The 20,880-nt window shown below is 41.8% G+C and overlaps 1 protein-coding gene across 4 annotated transcripts in view; it reads left to right on the top strand.

The window, feature by feature from the left end:
- Positions 1-20,880, top strand: part of prdm5 (PR domain containing 5) — a 338,261-nt gene that overhangs the window by 10,497 nt on the left and 306,884 nt on the right. For 2 of the 4 annotated variants that reach the window (XM_072590191.1, XM_072590256.1), the window contains exons 2-3: positions 9,888-9,971; positions 19,879-20,001. In XM_072590191.1, the coding sequence (XP_072446292.1) occupies positions 9,888-9,971; positions 19,879-20,001 (207 nt within the window). The remainder of the gene's footprint in view (positions 1-9,887; positions 9,972-19,878; positions 20,002-20,880) is intronic. The other 2 variants (XM_072590339.1, XM_072590428.1) reach the window with 2 other exon arrangements.

Here is a 20,880-nt window from a genome sequence, read left to right as displayed (position 1 = left end):
AGGGCCTGTTTCTGTGCTATACATCTCTATGACTCGAATCCAAGTGCTGGCTAGGCTGGCATTTATTCCTCATCCCTAATTGCCCAGAATGCAATGAAGTGTCAATCATTGTTGTGGGTTTGGTGTTACATATAAGCAGACTGGGTAAAGATGGCAAAAGAGGAGGGGCTAATCAGAGAGTGCATTACAGCTACAGAAACGAAGGTTTGTCTACTGAGTCAGTATGGGTGGAAGTTAGGAACAGCCACCGCATTGGGGGGTTTCTACAGACCACTTAATAGCAGTAGAGAGATTGAAGATCTCATAGGTGGGCAGATTCTGGAAAAATGCAGAAGCAGCAGGGTTATTGTTATGGGTGATTTCAATTTTCCCAACATCGACTGGAACCTCCTAAGTGCAGATGGTTTGGATAGAGCCGTTTTTATCAGGTGTGTTCTAGAAGAGTTCCTTACTCAGTATGCAGACAGACCGACGAGGGGAGAGGCCATTTTGGATTTGGTGCTCGGTAACGAGCCAGGACACGTGTCAGATCTTGCGGTGGGAGAGCACTTTGGTGAAAGTGAGCACAACTGCCTCACATTTAGCATAGCCTTGGAGAGGGAAAGGAGCAGTGACCAAGGGAAGATATTTAATTGGGGAAAAGGAAATTATGACACTATCAGACAGGAGTTGGGAAGTACAGACTGGGAGCAATTGTTCCACAGAAAGGGCACAGCAGACATGTGGAGACTATTTAAGGAGCAATTGTTGTGAGTGATACACGAATTTGTTCCTCTGAGACAGGTAAGAAGGGGTAATATTAAGGAACCTTGGATGACGAGAACAGAGGAACTTCTCGTCAAAAGGAAGAAGGCAGCTTACATAAGGTGGAGGAAGCAAGGATTACAGACTTGGTAGAAAGGAGTTCAGAAATGGACTGAGGAGAGCCAGGAGGGGGCACGAAAAAGGCTTGGCAAGAAGAATTAGGAAAAAACCAAAGGCATTTTACTCCTATGTGAGGAATAAGAGAATGATCAGGGAGAAAGTAGGGCCGATCAGGGATAGCAGAGGGAACTTGTGTGCAAAGATTAGATTAGATTACATTACAGTGTGGAAACAGGCCCTTCGGCCCAACAAGTCCACGTCGACCCGCCGAAGCGCAAACCACCCCTACATTTACCCCTTACCTAACACTACGGGAAATTTAGCATGGCCAATTCACCTAACCTGCACATCTTTGGACTGTGGGAGGAAACCGGAACACCCGGAGGAAACCCACGCAGACACGGGGAGAACGTGCAAACTCCACGCAGTCAGTCGCCTGAGGCGGGAATTGAAGCCGGGTCTCTTGCGCTGTGAGGCAACAGTGCTAACCACTGTGCCACCATACCGCCCACTCCGTGTGTGGAGTCTGAGCAGATAGAGGAAGCCCTAAATTAGTTTTTTGCTTCAGTTTTCACAAAGGAAAAGGGAACTTGTTGTAAATGAAAACTTAGAGGAGCTGGGATACAGTCTTGACCAGATCAAGATCGATAAGCTGATGTGCTAGAAATTTTGGAAAACATTAAGATTGATAAGTCCCTAGGGCCAGACCAGATTTACCATAGGCTGCTCCGGGAAGTGGGAAAGGAGGTTGCTAAGCCGCTGGCGAGGATATTTGCATCCTCCCTCTCCCTAGGAGTCGTACCGGAGGATTGGAAGGAGGCGAATGTTGTTCCTCTTTTCAAGAAGGGTAATAGGGAAATCCCTGGCAATTACAGACCAGTCAGTCTTACGTCTGTGGTCAGCAGAGTTTTGAAAAGAATTCTGAGGGATAGGATTTATGATTATTTGACAAAGCATAGCATTGAAGTCATACTTTGAAGATATTAGGAGGAAGGTATAAAGGAGGCATCAGAGGTAGGTTCTTTACGCAGAGAGTTGTGAATGCGTGGAATGCGTTGCCAGCTGTGGTGGTGGAAGCAGTGTCATTGGGGACATTTAAACGACTGCTAGACATGCACATGGATAGCAGTGAGTTGAGGGATGTGTAGGTTAAGTTATTATATTTTACATTAGGATTAAACCTCAACACAACATTGTGGGCCAAAGGGCCTGTTCTGTGCTGTACTTTTCTATGTTCTATGTTCTAAGTGAGGACTGCAGATGCTGGAAACTAGAGTTTAGATTAGAGTGGTGCTGGAAAAGCGCAGCAGGTCTGGCAGCATCCGAGGAGCAGGAAAATCGATGTTTCGGGCAAAAGCCCTTCATCAGGAAAGATGGCAGTTTGCTTCCATAAATGACATTAGTGAACTAGATGGATTTTTCCTGACAACCAACAATGATTTCATGGTCATTATTAGACTAATAAGTCCAGATTTTTTAATTGAATTCAAACTCCTCCAACTCCAGTTGTGAGATTGAAATGCTGGTCTCCAAAACATGAACTGGGTCTTTCGATTAACAGTCCAGTGATAATACCACGAGGCCATTTCCTCCCTTTTAAAATATGTCAGGTGATGGCATCTTGCTGGAGTTGGTACAAATGGCAGCCAGTGATTCTTTGGATGTGGATGTTGCTGCGATCGAAGGGAAACCCTATTGCTGTTGTGAGATGGAAGAGAGGGATGAGCGCTGATGTGCAGGAGATAGGTCAGCCACAGCTGAGGGCCCTGCCAACCACAGTGGGAATCTTTCGTTGGGGTAGGACTGGAACAAAAAAAATTTCCATGCACTTCACAGAGTCTGGCAAAACTGGGGCCAATGACCTGAAGAAAATGAAAGACCGTAAGATATAAGAGCAAAATTAGGCCATTCCAGCCCACTGAGTCATTTTCAATCAATTAAAGCTGATACTTCTCAACCCCAATCTTCTGCCTTCTCTCCATAACCCTTAGGTTCTTGGTTAGTAAGAACATTATCTATCTTTGTCCTAAATACTCTCAATGACTTAATGGTAAGGTCCTAGGAAGTGTTGCTGAACAAAGAGACCTTGGAGTGCTCCTTGAAAGTGGAGTTGCGGGTAGATAGGATAGTGAGCTGAAAATGTGTTGCTGGAAAAGCGCAGCAGGTCAGGCAGCATCCAAGGAACAGGAGAATCGACGTTTCGGGCATCAGCCCTTCTTCAGGAATGAGGAAAGTGTGCCAAGCAGGCTAAGATAAAAGGTAGGGAGGAGGGACCTGGGGGAGGGGAGTTGGGAATGTGATAGGTGGAGGGAGGTCAAGGTGAGGGTGATAGGCCGGAGTGGGGTGGGGGCGGAGAGGTCAGGAAGAAGATTGCAGGTTAGGAAGGTGGTGCTGAGTTCGAGGGATTTGACTGAGACAAGGTGGGGGGAGGGGAAATGAGGAAACTGGAGAAATCTGAGTTCATCCCTTGTGGTTGGAGGGTTCCCAGGCGGAAGATGAGGCGCTCTTCCTCCAACCGTCGTGTTGCCATGGTCTGGCAATGGAGGAGTCCAAGGACCTGCATGTCCCTGGTGGAGTGGGAGGGGAAGTTGAAGTGTTGGGCTATGGGGTGGTTGGGTTGGTTGGTCCGGGTGTCCCAGAGGTGTTCTCTGAAACGTTCCGCAAGTAGGCGGCCTGTCTCCCCAATATAGAGGAGGCCACATTGGGTGCAGCGGATGCAATAGATGATGTGTGTGGAGGTGCAGGTGAATTTGTGGTGGATATGGAAGTGTTCCTTGGGGCCTTGGAGGGAGGTAAGGGGTGAGGTGTAGGCACAAGTTTTGCATTTCTTGTGGTTGCAGGGGAAGGTGCCGGGAGTGGAGGTTGAGTTGGTGGGGGTGTGATTGGAAAGATGTATTGAAACTTGAAAGGGTTCAGAAAAGATTTACAAAGATGTTGCCAGAGTTGGAGGATCTGAGCTATAGGGAGAGGCTGAACAGACGGGGGCTGTTTTCCCTGGAGCGTCGGAAGCTGAGGGGTGACCTTATAGAGGTTTACAAAATCATGAGGGGCATGGATAGGATAATAGACAGACAAAGTTTTTTCCGTGGGGTGGGGGAGTCCAGAACTAGAGAGCATAGGTGTAGGGGGAGAGGGGAAATATATAAAAGAGATCTAAGGGGCAACTTTTTCACACAGAGGGTGGTACATGTATGGAATGAGCTGCCAGAGGACGTGGTGGAGGCTGGTACAATTACAACATTAAAGAGGCATTTGGATGGGTATATGAATAGGAAGGGTTTGGAGGGATATGGGCCGAGTGCTGGCAGGTGGGACTATATTGGATTGGGATATCTGGTCGGCATGGACGGGTTGGACGGACGGGTTGGACTGAAGGGTCTGTTTCCATGCTGTTCATCTCTGACTCTAAGACTTGACCTCCACAGCCTTCTGAGGCAATGAGTTCCACAGATTGGCCATCCTCCAGCTGAAGAAATTTCTCCTGATCTCCATTCTGAAAGATCTATCCTGTCCCTCTGAGGCTGTGCCCTTCGGTCTGACTCTCTCCTATATCTTCTCCATGTCCATCCTAATCGGGCATCTCAGTATTTTGTAAGCTTCAATCAGAGCCCCCTCTCATCCTTCCAAACTCCACTGAATACAGACCAAAAGTCCTCAACTGCTCCTCATATAACAAACCCTTTTATCATTCTTACAAACCTCCTTTGGACCATCTCCAACGCTAGCACATTCTTCCTTAGACATGGGGCCCAAAACTGCTCACAATATTCCAATATTAAGGGATATATGGTATACGGTATTGAGTTAAGAGAAAGGCGAGGCTTATGGCAGATAACGAGGGCTCGAAGTAACAGAAGCTTGAGAGGAATACAGAACGTGCAACAGGGAGCTGAAAAGGGAGATTAGGAGAACTAAAAGGGAATATGAAAAGACAGTGGCAGACAAAATAAAGAAAATCTTATGCTGTTACATTAAGGACTAAAGGATAAATGAGTGAACAAGTAGGGCCAACGAATTGCTAATTTGTGCATGGAAGCAGAAGATGTAGGGAGGGCTCCAAATGAATGCATTAGGTTGGTGTTCATTCGTGAGAGTGATGATATAGGTAGAGAAATCAAGAAGGTCTGGGATACAATGGAAGAAATTAGCATAGATGGAAAGGAGATTGAGTGGTCTGGCAAGTTTAAAAGTAGATAGTTCTGCGGGACTGGATTAAATGTATTCTGGACTATTAGACTATTTAAAATCCAGATTTTTATTGAATGCAAACTACATCATCTGCAGTTGTAGGATTCAAATACAGGTGTCCAAAACATTAACCAGGTCTTTGGATTAACAATCCAGTGATAATACCACGAGGTGAAAAATGTGTTGCTGGAAAAGCACAGCAGGTCAGGCAGCATCCAAGGAGCAGGAGAATCGACGTTTCAGGCATAAGCCCTTCTTCAGGAATGCTTATGCCCGAAACGTTGATTCTCCTGCTCCTTGGATGCTGCCTGACCTGCTGCGCTTTTCCAGCAACACATTTTTCAGCTCTGATCTCCAGTATCTGCAGTCCTCACTTTCTCCTCCATAATACCATGAGGCTATTTCCTCCCTTTTAATATGTGTCAGGTGATGGCATCTTGCTGGAGTTGTTGAGTGGGGCAAGGGAGGAAAAAGCAGAGGCACTTGCAAAAATGTTCAATTCTTCTCTGGCCTCAGGAGAGATACTGGAGGACAGCCAATGTGGTACCATTGTTCAAGAAGGGAGTAAGTGATAAACCAGGAAACTATATAGGCTGCTCAGTCTGACCTTGACTTGTGCATTGAGAACTGTCGATGTGAAATCAGTCACCTGAATCCATCTCCACCCCGCCTCCCCCCCCCCCCCCCGACCCCAACCCACCCATTCGCACTATTTTACACTGAACTGACTGCACTCTGTGCTCTCAGATTCATCCCTAACCTTGTAATTAAGCCTGAGGCAACTGACTTCGACACGGGGGAGGCTGAGTGCCAGCCGTTAGATACCTCTTGCTATCTCCCCTGGGACTATGACCGCACCATCGAGCATCAGACCTCATCATCCACAGCAGTCACTAATCTCATTTCATCTAGTAATCTCACCTACAAGCGCATGGTCACCCAACCCCACACAATTGGCTTCCAGCCACTTCCATGCTATCAAGATGCATGGTCTTTGTTTATCAAGTGAATTCCTACACAGTGACCAGCTGCAGCAATCATGCACTTAATTCCTGAGCTGTCAGCAACTTGCCAGAGTCAACGCGGTAGGTGCACATTGGGGTAATACTTTTCAGTGAGACAGGAAAACCCCAGAGCCTTTGCTTAATGAAACTGAAGAGCTGCAGCCCTGTTTTGGTGAGAGGAACTTTTGTCCTTCATTCAAGTTATATTGCATTTCCTTGTGCCAGCCTTCGCTATTGTTAATAGATTCCAAGACAGCAAAAGCACAATTATCTTTTCTTCTGAAGAGGGTATTTGTGGTTTTCCTTCGTCTTATTCCTTTCATTCCATACCCAGACTTATAAGTGTTGTGATATTGTGTGCCGAGATAACTAATAGCAACTACCAGTCTCTTCCTAAACTTAAAGTCATGTTTCTTAATGTCATATTTGTGCTGAACTAGACATTGGGATGGGAGCAACTTGTGTAAGCTCCACCTTATTAAGGAACAAATGGTGTAGCACTATGAGAAATACCAGCAGTAACACAGACACCATTGTCTTAGTCACACTTCACTCCCCTGAGCAGCGAGAGGCATGGATATCCTGTTCTGTGGAGTAAAGCACACAGCGTAGGGCTTGACAGACAGAGGATCTGTTCTCTTGACATATAGTAACACCAGAGGCTCAGGAGGTCACTGCTGACAGCTGCACCATCCTGCAACAAAATGTCTTCCCTAGTGGAGCAAGTAGAAATATATTGCTTGTAACTGCTCAGGTGTCTGTAATTGGAGGACTTTATCTCCCCTGGATCTCCTTTTCCTGGATCAGTGTCTTTTCCTGATGTGATGAATTCTCTTCATTGAAGGGGGGAAAGCAGGGAGTTTTCAGTGTTAGAAACAGCATGTGTGGAGATGAGGGAGGAGCAATATTCGTGAGGGCAGCAGAGGTTTGGACGTGAGAGGGTAATAAGGTAAGCATGAACATTGAAGAGCTAGGGGTGTGAGGAGAGGATGGAACGACTGGAACTGTGAGGTCATTTGATCTGAGGAGATTTCATGTGCCGGAGAATGTTGAATATGTCAGAGTGTGGGATTTGAAACCTGGGAGTGCTCTACAACTCACCTTCTCTACCCTTCTAAGGTTCTAGATTCTTTTGGTGCAGTCTCTAGGTTGGAAGGATTGCATCTCTACTGCTGATTTCTTTGGCCTCTTACACAACTACTCAGGTGGAGAGACTGACCTCTTTGTCTTATCCTTGGGAAACATTATCTTACTTCAGTTCCTCTGTTGCCACAGTAGGGTCACCAAGTATGAATGAGAATATTGAGGTATGGGATGTGATAGGCAGCCTAACCATGTTGTCACTTCCTCTTGCTGTGGCTGCTACAGCTTCAAGAACCCATTCCCAGTTTAAACATACTTTAAATTTGCAATTGTTCTGTCCACAGTTTCATTATGCCTCTGTGGCTACTCTGGTTGGGAAACCCAGAAGCAGGATCATGGAGTGTTATGGAGGAGCTACTGCAAAGCCCATTGTAGTTTCCAGTATGTTTGAGATGTAAACAGATCCTGCCTTTTTGGCTGGCGCTGTTGTTTCAAAGTTCTGCCACAAAACCCTAGCAAGCTGTGAGGCAAGACAATTATTGAGCCATCCACTTTACTCTGGTATGCTATTTGACTTGAAAAAACTTACAAGAATGTTGCCAGGGTTGGAGTGTTTGAGCTACAGAAAGAGGTTGAATAGGCTGGGCCTTTTTTCCTGGAGTGTCGGAGGCATTTTACTACCTACACCTCAACCTTATAGAGGTTTATAAAATTATGAGTGACATGGATATGGTAAATAGATAAGGTCTTTTCCTTGGGATGGGAGAGTCCAGAATACGAGGGCATAGGTTTAGGGTCAGAACAGAAAGATTTCAAAGGGACCTAAGGCGCAACTTTTTCACGCAGAGGGTGATGCGTGTATGGAGTAAGCTGGCAGAGGAAGTGGTGGAGGCTAGAAGGTGTTTGGATGGGTATATGAATAGGATGGGTTTGGAGGGATATGGATCAACTGTAGACAAATGGAACTAGATTAGGTTAGGATATCTAGTCGGTGTGGATAAATTGGACCAAAAGGTCTGTTTCTGTGCATCTCTATGACTCTATGCCTTTAAAAGGACAGCATTACTTAATCCAGATAAAGAATTTCTTTTGGTTGCTGTAGAACAGTGGAATGACTGAAAATGCTTCCACTGCAAAACTGGAAGATTTTTTGCATCCTTATCTTTAAGTATTTTTTATCCTATCTAGTTACCAGATCAATATTATGGCATTTTACTACCTAAACCTCAACCTGAGCTACAAATCTTCTCAAAAATCGCGTTATGGCATTTTACAATCCTTATGCAAACCCGTACTTTTTTTCTGGAAGCAATCAGAATACAGAAAATAGAATGGTTTAGTGACAAATCAAATCATTTTTGTGCAAAGGAGTGAACACTGAAAATATGATTGAACATTTTAGTAACATAGTACAGAGGATTCTAATGTCAAATGGGTGGAATTCAGGTTCTCAAAATAATCAAATGGTCTCACATTGGAGTGTTTAATACTTTAACTTAACAGAATTTGAAAGTGAACACAAGCTTGTTTTAAGTTGAATGCTGGATCCAATGATGTTTCTTCACCATCAGGGTATCCACCTATATAGACCAATACTTTATTACGCTAGGTATTACCTTCATTTAGAATTGTTTTTATTATTGTTTGGTGCCCTTTGTCACTGCAACAGCTATAAATTGGAACAGTGCCTCACAATGGACAGTAACATCATTTAAGAAGGGCATAACAGGATTTTCAGTGAAGTTCTTCAGTTTTCACGAAGAATTCTGCAGGCACGGCCAGAAACGGTAAAACTTAATTTCTCAAGAACAATAAGAACACATCGGATGTTGGAGACTTCTGAAGGGCTTTTCTGTTTTTCTAATATAAATAGTGTCATATGTCATTAATAAACATGGTCAATTCACGGGGAGCCAGACAACTGGAAACAAAATTGGCTTGAAGGTCGGAGGTAGAAAATGATGGTGGACAGTTGCTTTTTGGACTAGAGGCCCATGAGCAGTGGTATGCCTCAAGGATGGGTGCTGTGTCCACTGCTTTTTGACATTTATATAGATGATTTGGATGTGTATATAGGAGGAATGGCTAGTAATTTTGAAGGTGACCCCAAAATTGCTGGTGTAGTGGACAGTGAAGAAGGTTATCTCAGCGTACAACCATACTTGGATCAAATGGGACGAGGAGAGGCAGATGGAGTTTAATTCAGATAAATGTGAGCTTTTACATTTTGGAAAGGCAAATCAGAACAAGACTTGTATAGTTAATGATAGGGCCCTGGGTAATATTGCTGAACAAAAGGACCTATCGGTGCAGGTGCATAGTTCCTTGAATGTGGAGTCACAGATAGACAGGGTGGCGAAGAAAGCATTTAAAAGGCATCTGGATGCGTACCTGAGCAGGAAAGGTTTAGAGGCATATGGGCCAAGTGCTAGCAAATGGGACTAGATCAGTTTGCAATATCTGATCGGCATGGATGAGTTGGGCTCAAGTGTCTGTTTCTGTGCCGTATAACTATTACATTTTGTGACTCTATGATTTCTGCTTGTGAACTATTTACAATTGACTTACTGTGAAAATTGTGTTTTATTGTTGCCTATTTCAAGGTTGTAACAGTATTAAGTTGTAATCTGAGTATCTGTTTTTCAAACTGGGAGTCCAGTCAAATGCAGGTTGTCTTAGATTTGATTTTTCTCTCTTTCGGATATGCAATCTATGACTGTAACTTGCCCTCTTTTCTCTTATTGGCAGGGAGAGAAATTTGGGCCTTTTGCTGGAGAAAAAAGAATGCCCAATGAACTGAATGAAAGCATGGATCCCAGGTTGATGTGGGAGGTAACAGCTCATCTTACTGCATTGGATCAGATGTGGTTGACAGTAAAACAGTTTCATCCTGCACACAGACTTGAACATGTATTGCTCCCTTCCCAGCTGAAGGTCTTGTTTTCCTTTTATTGCATGTCCCGTTTCACTCCAGTATGGGACATTTATATAATCTCACGTGGGAAACATTAAACAACACATCTGTTTCATTGATCCTGTGTGATGACATATCAGACATGTAATCTGTATGTCGCCACTTGCAAACCTCAATGAAATGATTATAGAAAGCGGTAACAGAGTCCACCTGGGATTGAGTGCTTTTCTAATGGGATTGTGTGTTTGCTGATTACTTGCTTCCCTGTGGTGATCTCTGTCTATCTTCTTAGGTGGTCTTGGGGTAATAAATAATGCAGTGCAATGTGGGAAGATTTGCCTTAGAGCACCTTTCAGGGGACGGTGGATTGGGGAAAGAAATATTTACATTTATGACATCAATTGTAAATACAATGGAAGTAAAGAAGTCTTCTCTGAATGTGTTTCTATATCTGACTGCTGCGTACTAAAGAAATCGTAGTGGAGGGAACTGAGAATATTTTAAGCAAATTAAATTTGAAAAGTCTCCTGCTCAGTCATTGTGCCAGATTATATTTTTGCTTCTATTTGCTCAGCTAGTTTGTCATTTCTGAGTTATTTTTTTTTGTTCTATCTGTTTTATTCTCACAGTAAGTTGAATTCATTTTCATTAAAAGGGTTGGTCCATCCTTGGATTACCACTTTACCAAATTAGTAAAGTAGAAACATTTTAAAGCATTCAAGGGGATGTTGTGTAGAAAAGAAGCCATAACGCCAAGTGTTATGTCTTTTTTTTTTATGGAAGTTTTTTTAATAATACTTCACGTTCCATGTTGGTGGGATATTCTTTATTTGAAATTGAAAAGCCGAGCAATACAACTTCCTGGAAATTATCCACTTTACTTAATGTGAAACTATTGTAGCCTTTAATGATGAACACTTCGTTCAGGAATATGATATCTGTGTTAATCTGACTGAGGATTGCCAGAGATTCCCTGGAGCACCTGACTGTGTATTCAGTTCAACTTTGTCAAATTTTGAATTAGGGTGCTTGATCACCAGCAAAACTGGTTCTTTTCTCAGTTATAATGTAGGTTTTATAAAATCTGCCCAGACCTTGTATAGAATAGTTCAAGTTGTTGAAAATAATGGTTGCGCTTGCTATTAGGGGACAATATGGATGTTATATGCTATGCCTGTAAGTTTCTACTCGAGACTGAATCTGGATAAACAGCTAATTCATGGGTTTCCTGGTGAAGTGCTAGGCCATGCAAGATATTTTGATGTAACAAACTTAGCTTCTTTCAAGAGGGTTGGTTAGCTCAATTGGCTGGACAGCTGACCCGCCATGTAAATTGATGCCAACAGCATGCGTTCAATTCCTGTACCAGCTGATGTCACCGTAAGAAAGCAGCCCTATGATCTCTGGGACTGTGGTAACTTTTTAAAAAAATAAATTTCTTGTGCTACTCACATGTGCATCTTTTTGTTGAATTGTACTTGCCACTCACTGTAGCAAGTCGCTAAAGTTTCTTCAAAGCATCTCCCAAACCTGTGACCTCTATCACAAAGAAGGATGAGGAAAACAAGTGGAGGGGAACACCACCTCCTTTAAGTCACAAGGCATCTTGCCTGGGAGATATGTTGATGTTACTTTGCCATCAATGGGTCAGAATCTTGGAAAGCTCTACCTATAGCTCAGTGCTCTGATTCAGTGCGGACTTAGGGATGGGCAATAAATACTGGTTTTCCACAGGAGTCCCATGTTCCAGAAATTAATGAAGACAGTACAGGTATTACTAGTATTTTAGGATTGCACATTTATTTATATTTTTATTGGTGAAGAGACAGCAACTGTGGTCATTTTATACAGAACATGGATCGGTTAGGCATAATAAACAAACAAGTAACAAGAGTATGGCAGTTGGTCTGTTTATGTCTGCCCCACCATTCAATAAGATCATGGTTGTCTTGATTTTATTCTGAACTCTATTTTCCTGCATATCCTTGATCATCTTTCATTCAGTTGGTAATCAAGAATCTACCAACCTCTGCTTTGAAAAGATTTAAAGATTTTGCATCTGTTGCTTTTTGAGGAAGGGAATTTCAAAGACCGTCAACCCCCTGAGAGAGAAAAAAAGTTTCCTCATCTCTGTTTTAAATGTGTGCCCCTTATTTTTAAAGTCAGACTCCTAGTTCTAATTTCTCCCCCAAGAGGAAGTATGCACAAGAGGAAATGGGTCAAGTCCCCTCAGATCTTATGTTTCAATTACATCACCTCTGACTCTTCTAAACTCCAGAGGATACAGGCCTAGCCTATCTCGTCTTTCCACATGCGCAATTTACTCATTCCAGGTATTAATTAAGTTAACATTCTCTGAACTGCTTCCAGTGCATTAATATCCTTTCTGAAATAGTGACCAATTCTGTACAGAGTACTCCAGATGCAGTTTCAATGATGCTTTGTATAACTGAAGTCGAACCCCTCTACTCTTGCATGCAACTGTCTTTGCAAGAAAACATAGCTTTCTATTTGCTTTTGTGATTACTTGCTCAACCTGCATATTGACTTTCGGTGATTCATGTACTAGAACACCAAATTTTTTCTGTATCTCAGAGCTCTGTAATCTCTTCCCCATTTAGATAATATGCTTCTCTTTCACTCTTTCCACCAAAGTGAACAATTTTAGACTTTTCACATTGTACTCCATTTGCCAGATCTTTGTGTACTCACTTAACTGTTTATATCCCTTTTGTAGGCTTCTTACGTTCTCTTCACAACTCACTTAATAACGTATCTTTGCATGATCAGCAAATGTCGCTGCCATACCTTCAATCCCTTCATTCAAGTCACCACAACGTATTTTTATTTTGCACTTTTTAAATGTAATAAAATTCCCAAGATGCCTCATGGAATTGTTAGGGTTAAGTATGACCAGGATTGCAAACAATATAGCTTATTCTCAGATGTTGCTAATTTGAGGGATGGAGTCAGTGGCTAGTGAGCAAATTGTCAAGTGGGGGCTCTAAGCAATTGCTACAGTGTTTCTAATAGCTATTATAGGGAACTTTTGCTCAACCAATACTGGATGTTTGCAACAATTTTTAGTAGCAGTGGAGTAGTTGACTGTTGTATTGAGTCCGTGCTGGGTCCCATTGCTGTACAAACTGATTCTGTGCTTTTAGATGACATCATTGAGGGCCAGGATGAAGGTGATTTTTAAAAAAAAAAAGAGGCGAGCAAGATTTTATCATTTGGAAAATATTTGAGGTAACGATAAGGGAAGAAAAACAATTGCCTAACATACTCTATCACCGATTAGATAGGAAAGGAACCATCTAGCTGCAGGAGTGTGGGGAAGCATCGGAAAAGATGAGGAACTTTTTATCTTAAAAATAAAGTGATCCCAACCCAATCGAGTTCTGTATTATTTGAAGCACAACTTCAGACTAATTTCTGTCAGTGCAAACTCAAATTGGCGTGAAATTATTTTTGGAACATGGGATTAGAAACAGGACTAAGTCACTGAGTCCTGTAAGCCAGCTTCGCCATTCAGTGATCATAGATGTTCTGCTTGTCAACTTGTCTTCACTTTCCTGCCTGCCTCTATAATCCTCAGCTCCATTGTTTCTTTATTTTATGAGGAAAAACTTGGAAGCACTTTATATGTTTGGCACTGGTATGCCACCAGTGTTGCCCTAAGGTGTTGGGTGGTGTTGGGAGTGGGGACGAGAACAGATGATGACACTTCAGGGATCTGGAGTTGCATTTTGGTGCCCTACCCCCATGAGCTGCAGGCCCAGAGGACTAGCCACTTCAGCAGTGCCACCACTGGACCTGTAGGGGAGGAAGAGGCATTGATAAATTCATGCTTTGGGTGGTCCAGGTCAGTAGGCAGGCACTAGTGAGATAGAGGTAGCTAGGGTTCTATGTGTGTAGGCAATCCTTCTGCCCAGGAATGCAGGTGAAATGCCAGTGAACACCAGGAGAACCACTCAATAATAGTTCATTTGGACCCTGGGCAGGCACTCTGATAAATTCCCCTCCCCTTGGAAATGGAAATGGAATAGCTAAGGGAAAATGCCTTCTCACCACCTGTTGGTCCCTCGAAGGGCTTGTAATATTCAGCCCTGTATTGTTAATATGTGTACCTGTATTAGAGCAACATTAATGGCCGTTGATACCTTTTGTAGTTAAGTTTGAGTGATACAGTTATCAGCCCAATTCAGTTTGTGTCTTGTCTGCTTGCTCTTCCATCTGTATGGTGGATGTAGAGCAAAGAAAAAGAAACAAAGGGTAGAGTTAATAAGTTAGGATGTTGAGAAGGGTTCAAAATATTATGTTGTCTTGAAATGGTTTCAAGTTGTCTTTGTTTCCTGACCAAAACTAGCTGACAGTACTTGTTCAAGCTGAAATGGCTGCAAATACCTGACTCGTTAGCATTACCTTAATTTGAACTTGATCTGATACTGTAAATTGGAGGTGCTCTTCTTTCAAAGATAAATACTCAAATAAATTTAATACTGTTCAAATGGTAAACTGCTAGGCAATTATGGATCACTGGTTGAAGCTAAATCAACTGATGACTGATCAAGCTAAGCAGTCAGTAGATAACTGCTATAGTCTATAGTGCCTTTGACATTGAAGAACCTTAGAATGTTTTTTCAAAGATGTGGGGAAAATGAACGTTGAGATTAAGAGGTGGGTAGAAGCTTGGAGAAAGTGGTGGAGGTTACTTAGTGAGGCTGACTGACTTACTCTTGTTCCTACACAGTGGTAGGAGCGTATGGTTCGAATGCAATCCAGCAAGTTTGATTATCAGCATTTGTTGAAGAGAGGGGGAATAGAGAGTCAGTAAGAAGCAATCAGAGGAATAAGCATAAATTGAAGAACTTGAGGAATTTATGGAAGTAAGAGTGATGGATGGATTTAAACTTGAGGTTCTAAATTTTGAGGTGTTTGGGGATTGAGTGCTAATGTAATCAGTGAGTACAAGGGTGATATTAGATATAGGATATGTATTGGGCAGGGGAGTTTTGGTTGAGTGCGGTTAATGGAGAATTGGAAGATGAACATTGGAGGAATTGAGTCGGAAGATGACAATAGTGTGAATGACCATTCAGACTCCCATGTACTGAGTAAGGATATTACAGTGGTCGAAATAGGTAATCTTTAGAATGAAGACATGAAATTAGAAACTCAGCCATGAGTCAAACAGAGCACTAGGACTGCGAATTGTATGATAAGATATAGATAATTTCAGGTAGGGGATGACATCAGTAACAAGGGCATCAGTAGATGGTAAATATTCAGCATGGAGTCCAGTTACAAGTGGAGTTCCGCAGGGATCAGTTCTGGGCCCTCTGCTGTTTGTAATTTTTATTAATGACTTAGATGAGGGAGTCGAAGGGTGGGTCAGTAAATTTGCAGATGATACAAAGATAGGTGGAGTTGTGGACAGTGAGGAGGGCTGTTGTCGGCTGCAGAGGGACTTAGATATGATGCAGAGCTGGGCTGAGGAGTGGCAGATGGAGTTCAACCCTGCCAAGTGTGAAGTTGTCCATTTTGGAAGAACAAATAAGAATGCGGAATACAGGGTTAATGGTAGGGTTCTTGGTCAGGTGGAGGAACAGAGGGATCTTGGGGTCTATGTACATAGATCTTTGAAGGTTGCCTCTCAGGTGGATAGAGTTTGTAAGAAGGCCTATGGAGTATTATCGTTCATTAGCAGAGGGATTGAATTCAAGAGTCGTGAGGTGATGTTGCAGCTGTACAGGACTTTGGTTAGGCCACATTTGGAGTACTGTGTGCAGTTCTGGTCGCCTCACTTTAGGAAAGATGTGGAAGCTTTGGAGAGGGTGCAGAGAAGATTTACCAGGATGTTGCCTGGAATGGAGAGTAGGTCATACGAGGATAGGTTGAGAGTTCTCGGCCTTTTCTCGTTGGAACGGCGAAGGATGAGGGGTGACTTGATAGAGGTTTATAAGATGATCAGAGGAATAGATAGAGTAGACAGTCAGAAACTTTTTCCCCGGGTACAACAGAGTGTTACAAGGGGACATAAATTTAAGGTGAAGGGTGGAAGGTATAGGGGAGATGTCAGGGGTGGGTTCTTCACCCAGAGAGTGGTGGGGGCATGGAATGCGCTGCCCGTGGGAGTGGTAGAGTCAGATTCATTGGCGACCTTTAAGCGGCATTTGGATAGGTACATGGATGGGTGCTTAATCTAGGATAGAAGTTCGGCACAACATCGTGGGCCGAAGGGCCTGTTCTGTGCTGTATTGTTCTATGTTCTATGTTCTATGTTCTAAGGGCAGAATCTGATGGTTTCTGTTTTTGTGAAGTATGACTGGAAGAAGTTATAACTGCAAGAAAGGATGTGCTCAGTAGGATGCCAGGAAGAAAGTAGGGGATAAGAGAGGTGGTGGAGGTAGACAGTCGAAGGATATCAACATATTTACATATACTTTTGTGACTCTGGATCAAATCACCACGGGGAACCATGTGATTGAAGATAAGGAGCTATTCAGCCACACATCATTTTGGAGGTTGGTTAAGCTCAATCAAATAGTTGGTAGAAATGAGGCACACAACTGTTCACAAGCTTTAAACATGTATAAAAATTGAGGTACTGCTACAGCAAGGATTTAAAAAAATTAAACTATACAGCAAACTACTTATTATGTGAATGAGTGTCTTCCAGTCTTGATTAAGAGATTAAAACTGAAATATGGTTTGACCCCACAGGTCCTTTCTAGCTTTACTCCCAAAATAATAAAACTTGGATAAAATTCTGGAAAGTAGTGGTTTTGTTTGGAGGTTTGGAATGTTAAAATAATAGCATTTTGCCTCATGTTCTAGGATTGGCTGACTATCCCATTTTGAGCTTCATTTAAGAAATGTATAAGTTTGAATTGAATTTGTGAAAGAATTCATTTGAGGAAATGCAAGCAATATGCTCTTTTTCCTTTTTATAATCATGTCATTGCTGCACAACTTGACTCTTATGTCCTTGGGCACATGTACAATTTTATTTGGCGTGTCAGGAAGCATATTATACGCATTCACCAGTTGATGTGTGCTAACTGGGTGCAGGAATGTTTCGAGGCATCTGCCTTCATTTTTCTTCAATAACATTAACTGCTCGAGTGTTATGTTCTTAGAGAGTTGAACATTTCTGGGCAACATCCAAATTGGCTTTTAAAATTGTACAACCAATTCCCTAACTGCAATTTCTAATGTAAAATCCAAACAGCTTGTACAGATTGGATCAATTGACATTTAGTTCCTTTTTTGCTTTTTGCCCCATCCATTCAACTTTCTCTTTTCCTGTTCCTTTTTTTTTGAAGGGAGGAATGTCAGCTCAGGTTTACCACCTATCTCTAACCATGAACTCTGAAACCAATTACAAAGCTGTCACTACTGCTGCAGCTGAAATCAACCAGCTAAGAACAGGTTAGGGTTCACTGCAGTGTGTTTCATTACTGCATCATATGTCAGTCACTTTTAACAATGAAGCTACTTTGGAATTCTTGGCTGCTTTATTTAAAAATTTGTAATTTACGGCTATTGACCCCAAAATTGTGCCTCCAAATTGCAGTGAGCATGTATTGCAATGCGTTGGGAATTGTTTTATTTTTAATTATTCATCAATTATGAGCATCACTTCTAAGGCCAATATTTCGTTATTGTTCCAGGAAAGGAGTTGAAAATGCTTTAAATCTGATGTTCCATCAGATCTACATCATGTCTTTCTTTTAAGAAATAGAAAATTAGGGTCTTTAAAATACATTACAATTAATACATTAATCACAATCACCTGATGAAGGAGCGTTACTCCGAAAGCTAGTGTGCTTCCAATTAAACCTGTTGGACTATAACCTGGTGTTGTGTGATTTTTAACTATATTAATATCTTTCTCTTTTATCTTGTCTCTTCTCTTTGAGTTACTCAAACTTCTCAAATTTGAGTTCTGGCCCCTATATTTAGCTTAAACACCTCTACCTTCCTGTTGTGCATCTTATGTAAAGGCAGGAACTGGAGTACAATCAGTGCAGAATATTTAAAATGCATTCTGGAGAACCTTGTAGCCAGTGTATAGCATGCCCAAGCAAGCGAAAGGACATTGGTAGCCCATTTTAGGGAATTAATCTGGGCAGGAAGAAAGGATGTCAATGGAGAGAACAGTTTTGTGGTAGATATCATAATTTAGTTAGGTTTAGGGTAATTATGGAAAAGGATAAAGATAGATCCGGAGTAAATGTTTTAAGCTAGTGTTAGTATGTTGAGATGTGATTTAACAAAAATGGACTGGTGGCAGCAACTTGAAGGAAAAATCCATGTTTGAACAGTGTGAGGTATTCCGAGGCGATAAAGGAGGGATTGGGGAAAAAATATGTTCTTGCTCAGAAAAAGGGTGCATCTGCCAAACCTGTAGCCCACTAGATGTCAAAGAACATGATGGATACAATAAGGCAGAAAAGGATACCGTGACTGGGATTTTACTGAGGAGCAGCTGCCAGGGCCGTTGAATATGGAACTTAAGTTTCTGACTATATTCATAATTGCATTGCTATCTCAGATGAACTGGCACGAGATCTGCCCATTCTGGTAGGTGGGTGTCAGCTGACCTTGATGGATGTGCTTGCATCATCTTTAAGGTTGCCATCACTGGAAAACAGTTAAAACCTTCTACGAGGAATGGTCACAAACCGGAACATTAACTGTAGTTTCTCTCTATCGATGCTCACTGGGCTGCAAAGCATTTTCAGCATTTGCAATATTTTACTTCTGACCTGAAACAGCAGAGCCCTGTAACTGTGTGAAAGATTGAAATCGTGGAAGTTGTACTCTGATTCTTTCTGTCACTAATTCAATATTAACCAATGATGATGGTTACCTTCGCTAATGGTAAAATTTCACTAATTGAGGAAAGTAATCAAAATAATGAGGTATAATTTCAGAGGTACAACAACAATTCCAAATTGGGATGTTGAAAAATATTAAAATCTCTGAATAGTCAAATACGATTATGGGGCAGACTTCTGGTAGTGGGGAGTCACTTTTCATAAAGCCTAAGAAAATAAGCACTTCCAATATGAAAATTCTTGGTGGATTTGTTTTATCTGGCAACACCAGAATTTAATGACTTTTTGAATAAACTTTGGACCATCCAATTTATCATTTGGATAATGAGCAGTTCTGCAAATTCCGAGATGACCAGTGAAACTGAGGGCAATCTGGAACAGTGAGAAAGGTAGTTGTCTCATAAATTTGACCTCTTACCTACAAGAGCCGCCGAGGCTAAGTTCGTAAAAATTCTGTCTATTGTAATTGTCTCCAGCTATTCCATTACGCTGCTTCACATACAGAATATTCTGGAGATGAAGCCCTTGAATCCTCCAGCTGCTGCCAGTATGAAGAGTTTAAGATCAAAGTGTGCTGTTTGTACACAAAAAGGACCAGCTTTTAACTTCTGTTCTGATTATGATGATATGCGATAAAGCACTTGTGTTAATTTTAGTATTTAATTGAGGTTAACATTCAGAGCTGTGGAACCTGAAACCTTTTTAAGCTCCACTCTCATTTTGCAAATAGAGAGATGATGCAATATCTGCCTATGTTTTGGCTGTATTTCTTTTTCACTAACTGGTGTTACGAATCACTTCTATTTGAAAAGCTTTATGCATTCGGAGAGCAAATGCTTCACTTTGTCCGTATAATGGCTGTTTCGGTGCATTTGACATATATGGCATGTCATGAAGGGGAAAATCTGCAAACTGTTCCGAATAATTTTATTGTTACTGCAGCAGATTGTACTTCTGAATGTTTCTTTGATATTTGCAGGTACGTGGGAGTAAGGGTGAAGTGCTGTATATTCTGGATGCCAGTAATCCACGGCATTCAAACTGGCTGCGCTTTGTCCATCAGGCCCCAACACAAGAGCAGAAAAATCTGGCTGCAATTCAGGTACATAGAGTGGTATCACAGGCATTTCGACATGGTTACTAGTTCAGCAGTTGTCTTTTTCTTTTTGCATTCCGTAGAGCCACCTGTGTTGGCTTGGTGCCTGCTCCTTACTTTGCAATTTGGCAGTAATGTTCATGAATTAGCTTTTAGTTCCAATAATTAACTGGAATGGACATCTGGGAACTGTAGTAATTATACTGTTCTTTATTGGACATATTAAGGTTTCAATAAAAGTGCTATAATGTTGCTATATTCAAAATGTGGTGTTATGAAGTCAATACGCTGGTGCTTTTATTCTTAATTTGATATGGAATTTTAAATTTTTTATGCCAAAGTCAATCAAGTTGGAAAATAAAAGCAGAGCAATCTAGTGCTGGGCAAAAACATTAATATCAATAGCCCGTGTTGAATGAATGATTGTGCACTTTTTACATTTAATGCTAGCTGAATCATTTTAGCAGAATGACTGTCTGTTTTTAACATATATTTTTAACCTCTTCTCTGCACTTTCTTAACCACATGGGGAAGAGAGAAATCTCGTGCAGTATAGCATACAATTGAATGGTGCAAATGACTTTTAAATACTTAAAGCTTAAGCCAAGGTCATGCTTCTGTGAAACTGGTAGGGATGTGGTTCACTTCTCTCCAGGCTCTTAAAGGTCATTCATGTATTCCTTCATTGACTTGGGATTTGACACGCTGCTCTTTCTCTTGCACCGATAAGATTGCTTTCTCCCCATTAACTAGACCACCAAGGATGAATGACTTGTTTTTTTACTTCAAAAGAGAAATTTAATGCATGTTCTATCATTTGTCTCTCCGTGTGGAGGTTTGCTGTTTTGAGTAGAGAAAATGCTGTCGGTATTTGTCATTAGAGAT

Source organism: Chiloscyllium punctatum, chromosome 1, assembly GCF_047496795.1.
Source record: "Chiloscyllium punctatum isolate Juve2018m chromosome 1, sChiPun1.3, whole genome shotgun sequence".
Classification (NCBI taxonomy): Eukaryota; Metazoa; Chordata; class Chondrichthyes; order Orectolobiformes; family Hemiscylliidae; genus Chiloscyllium; species Chiloscyllium punctatum.
Note: the sequence above shows the minus strand (reverse complement) of the source record. Positions and strands in the feature narration are given on the sequence as shown.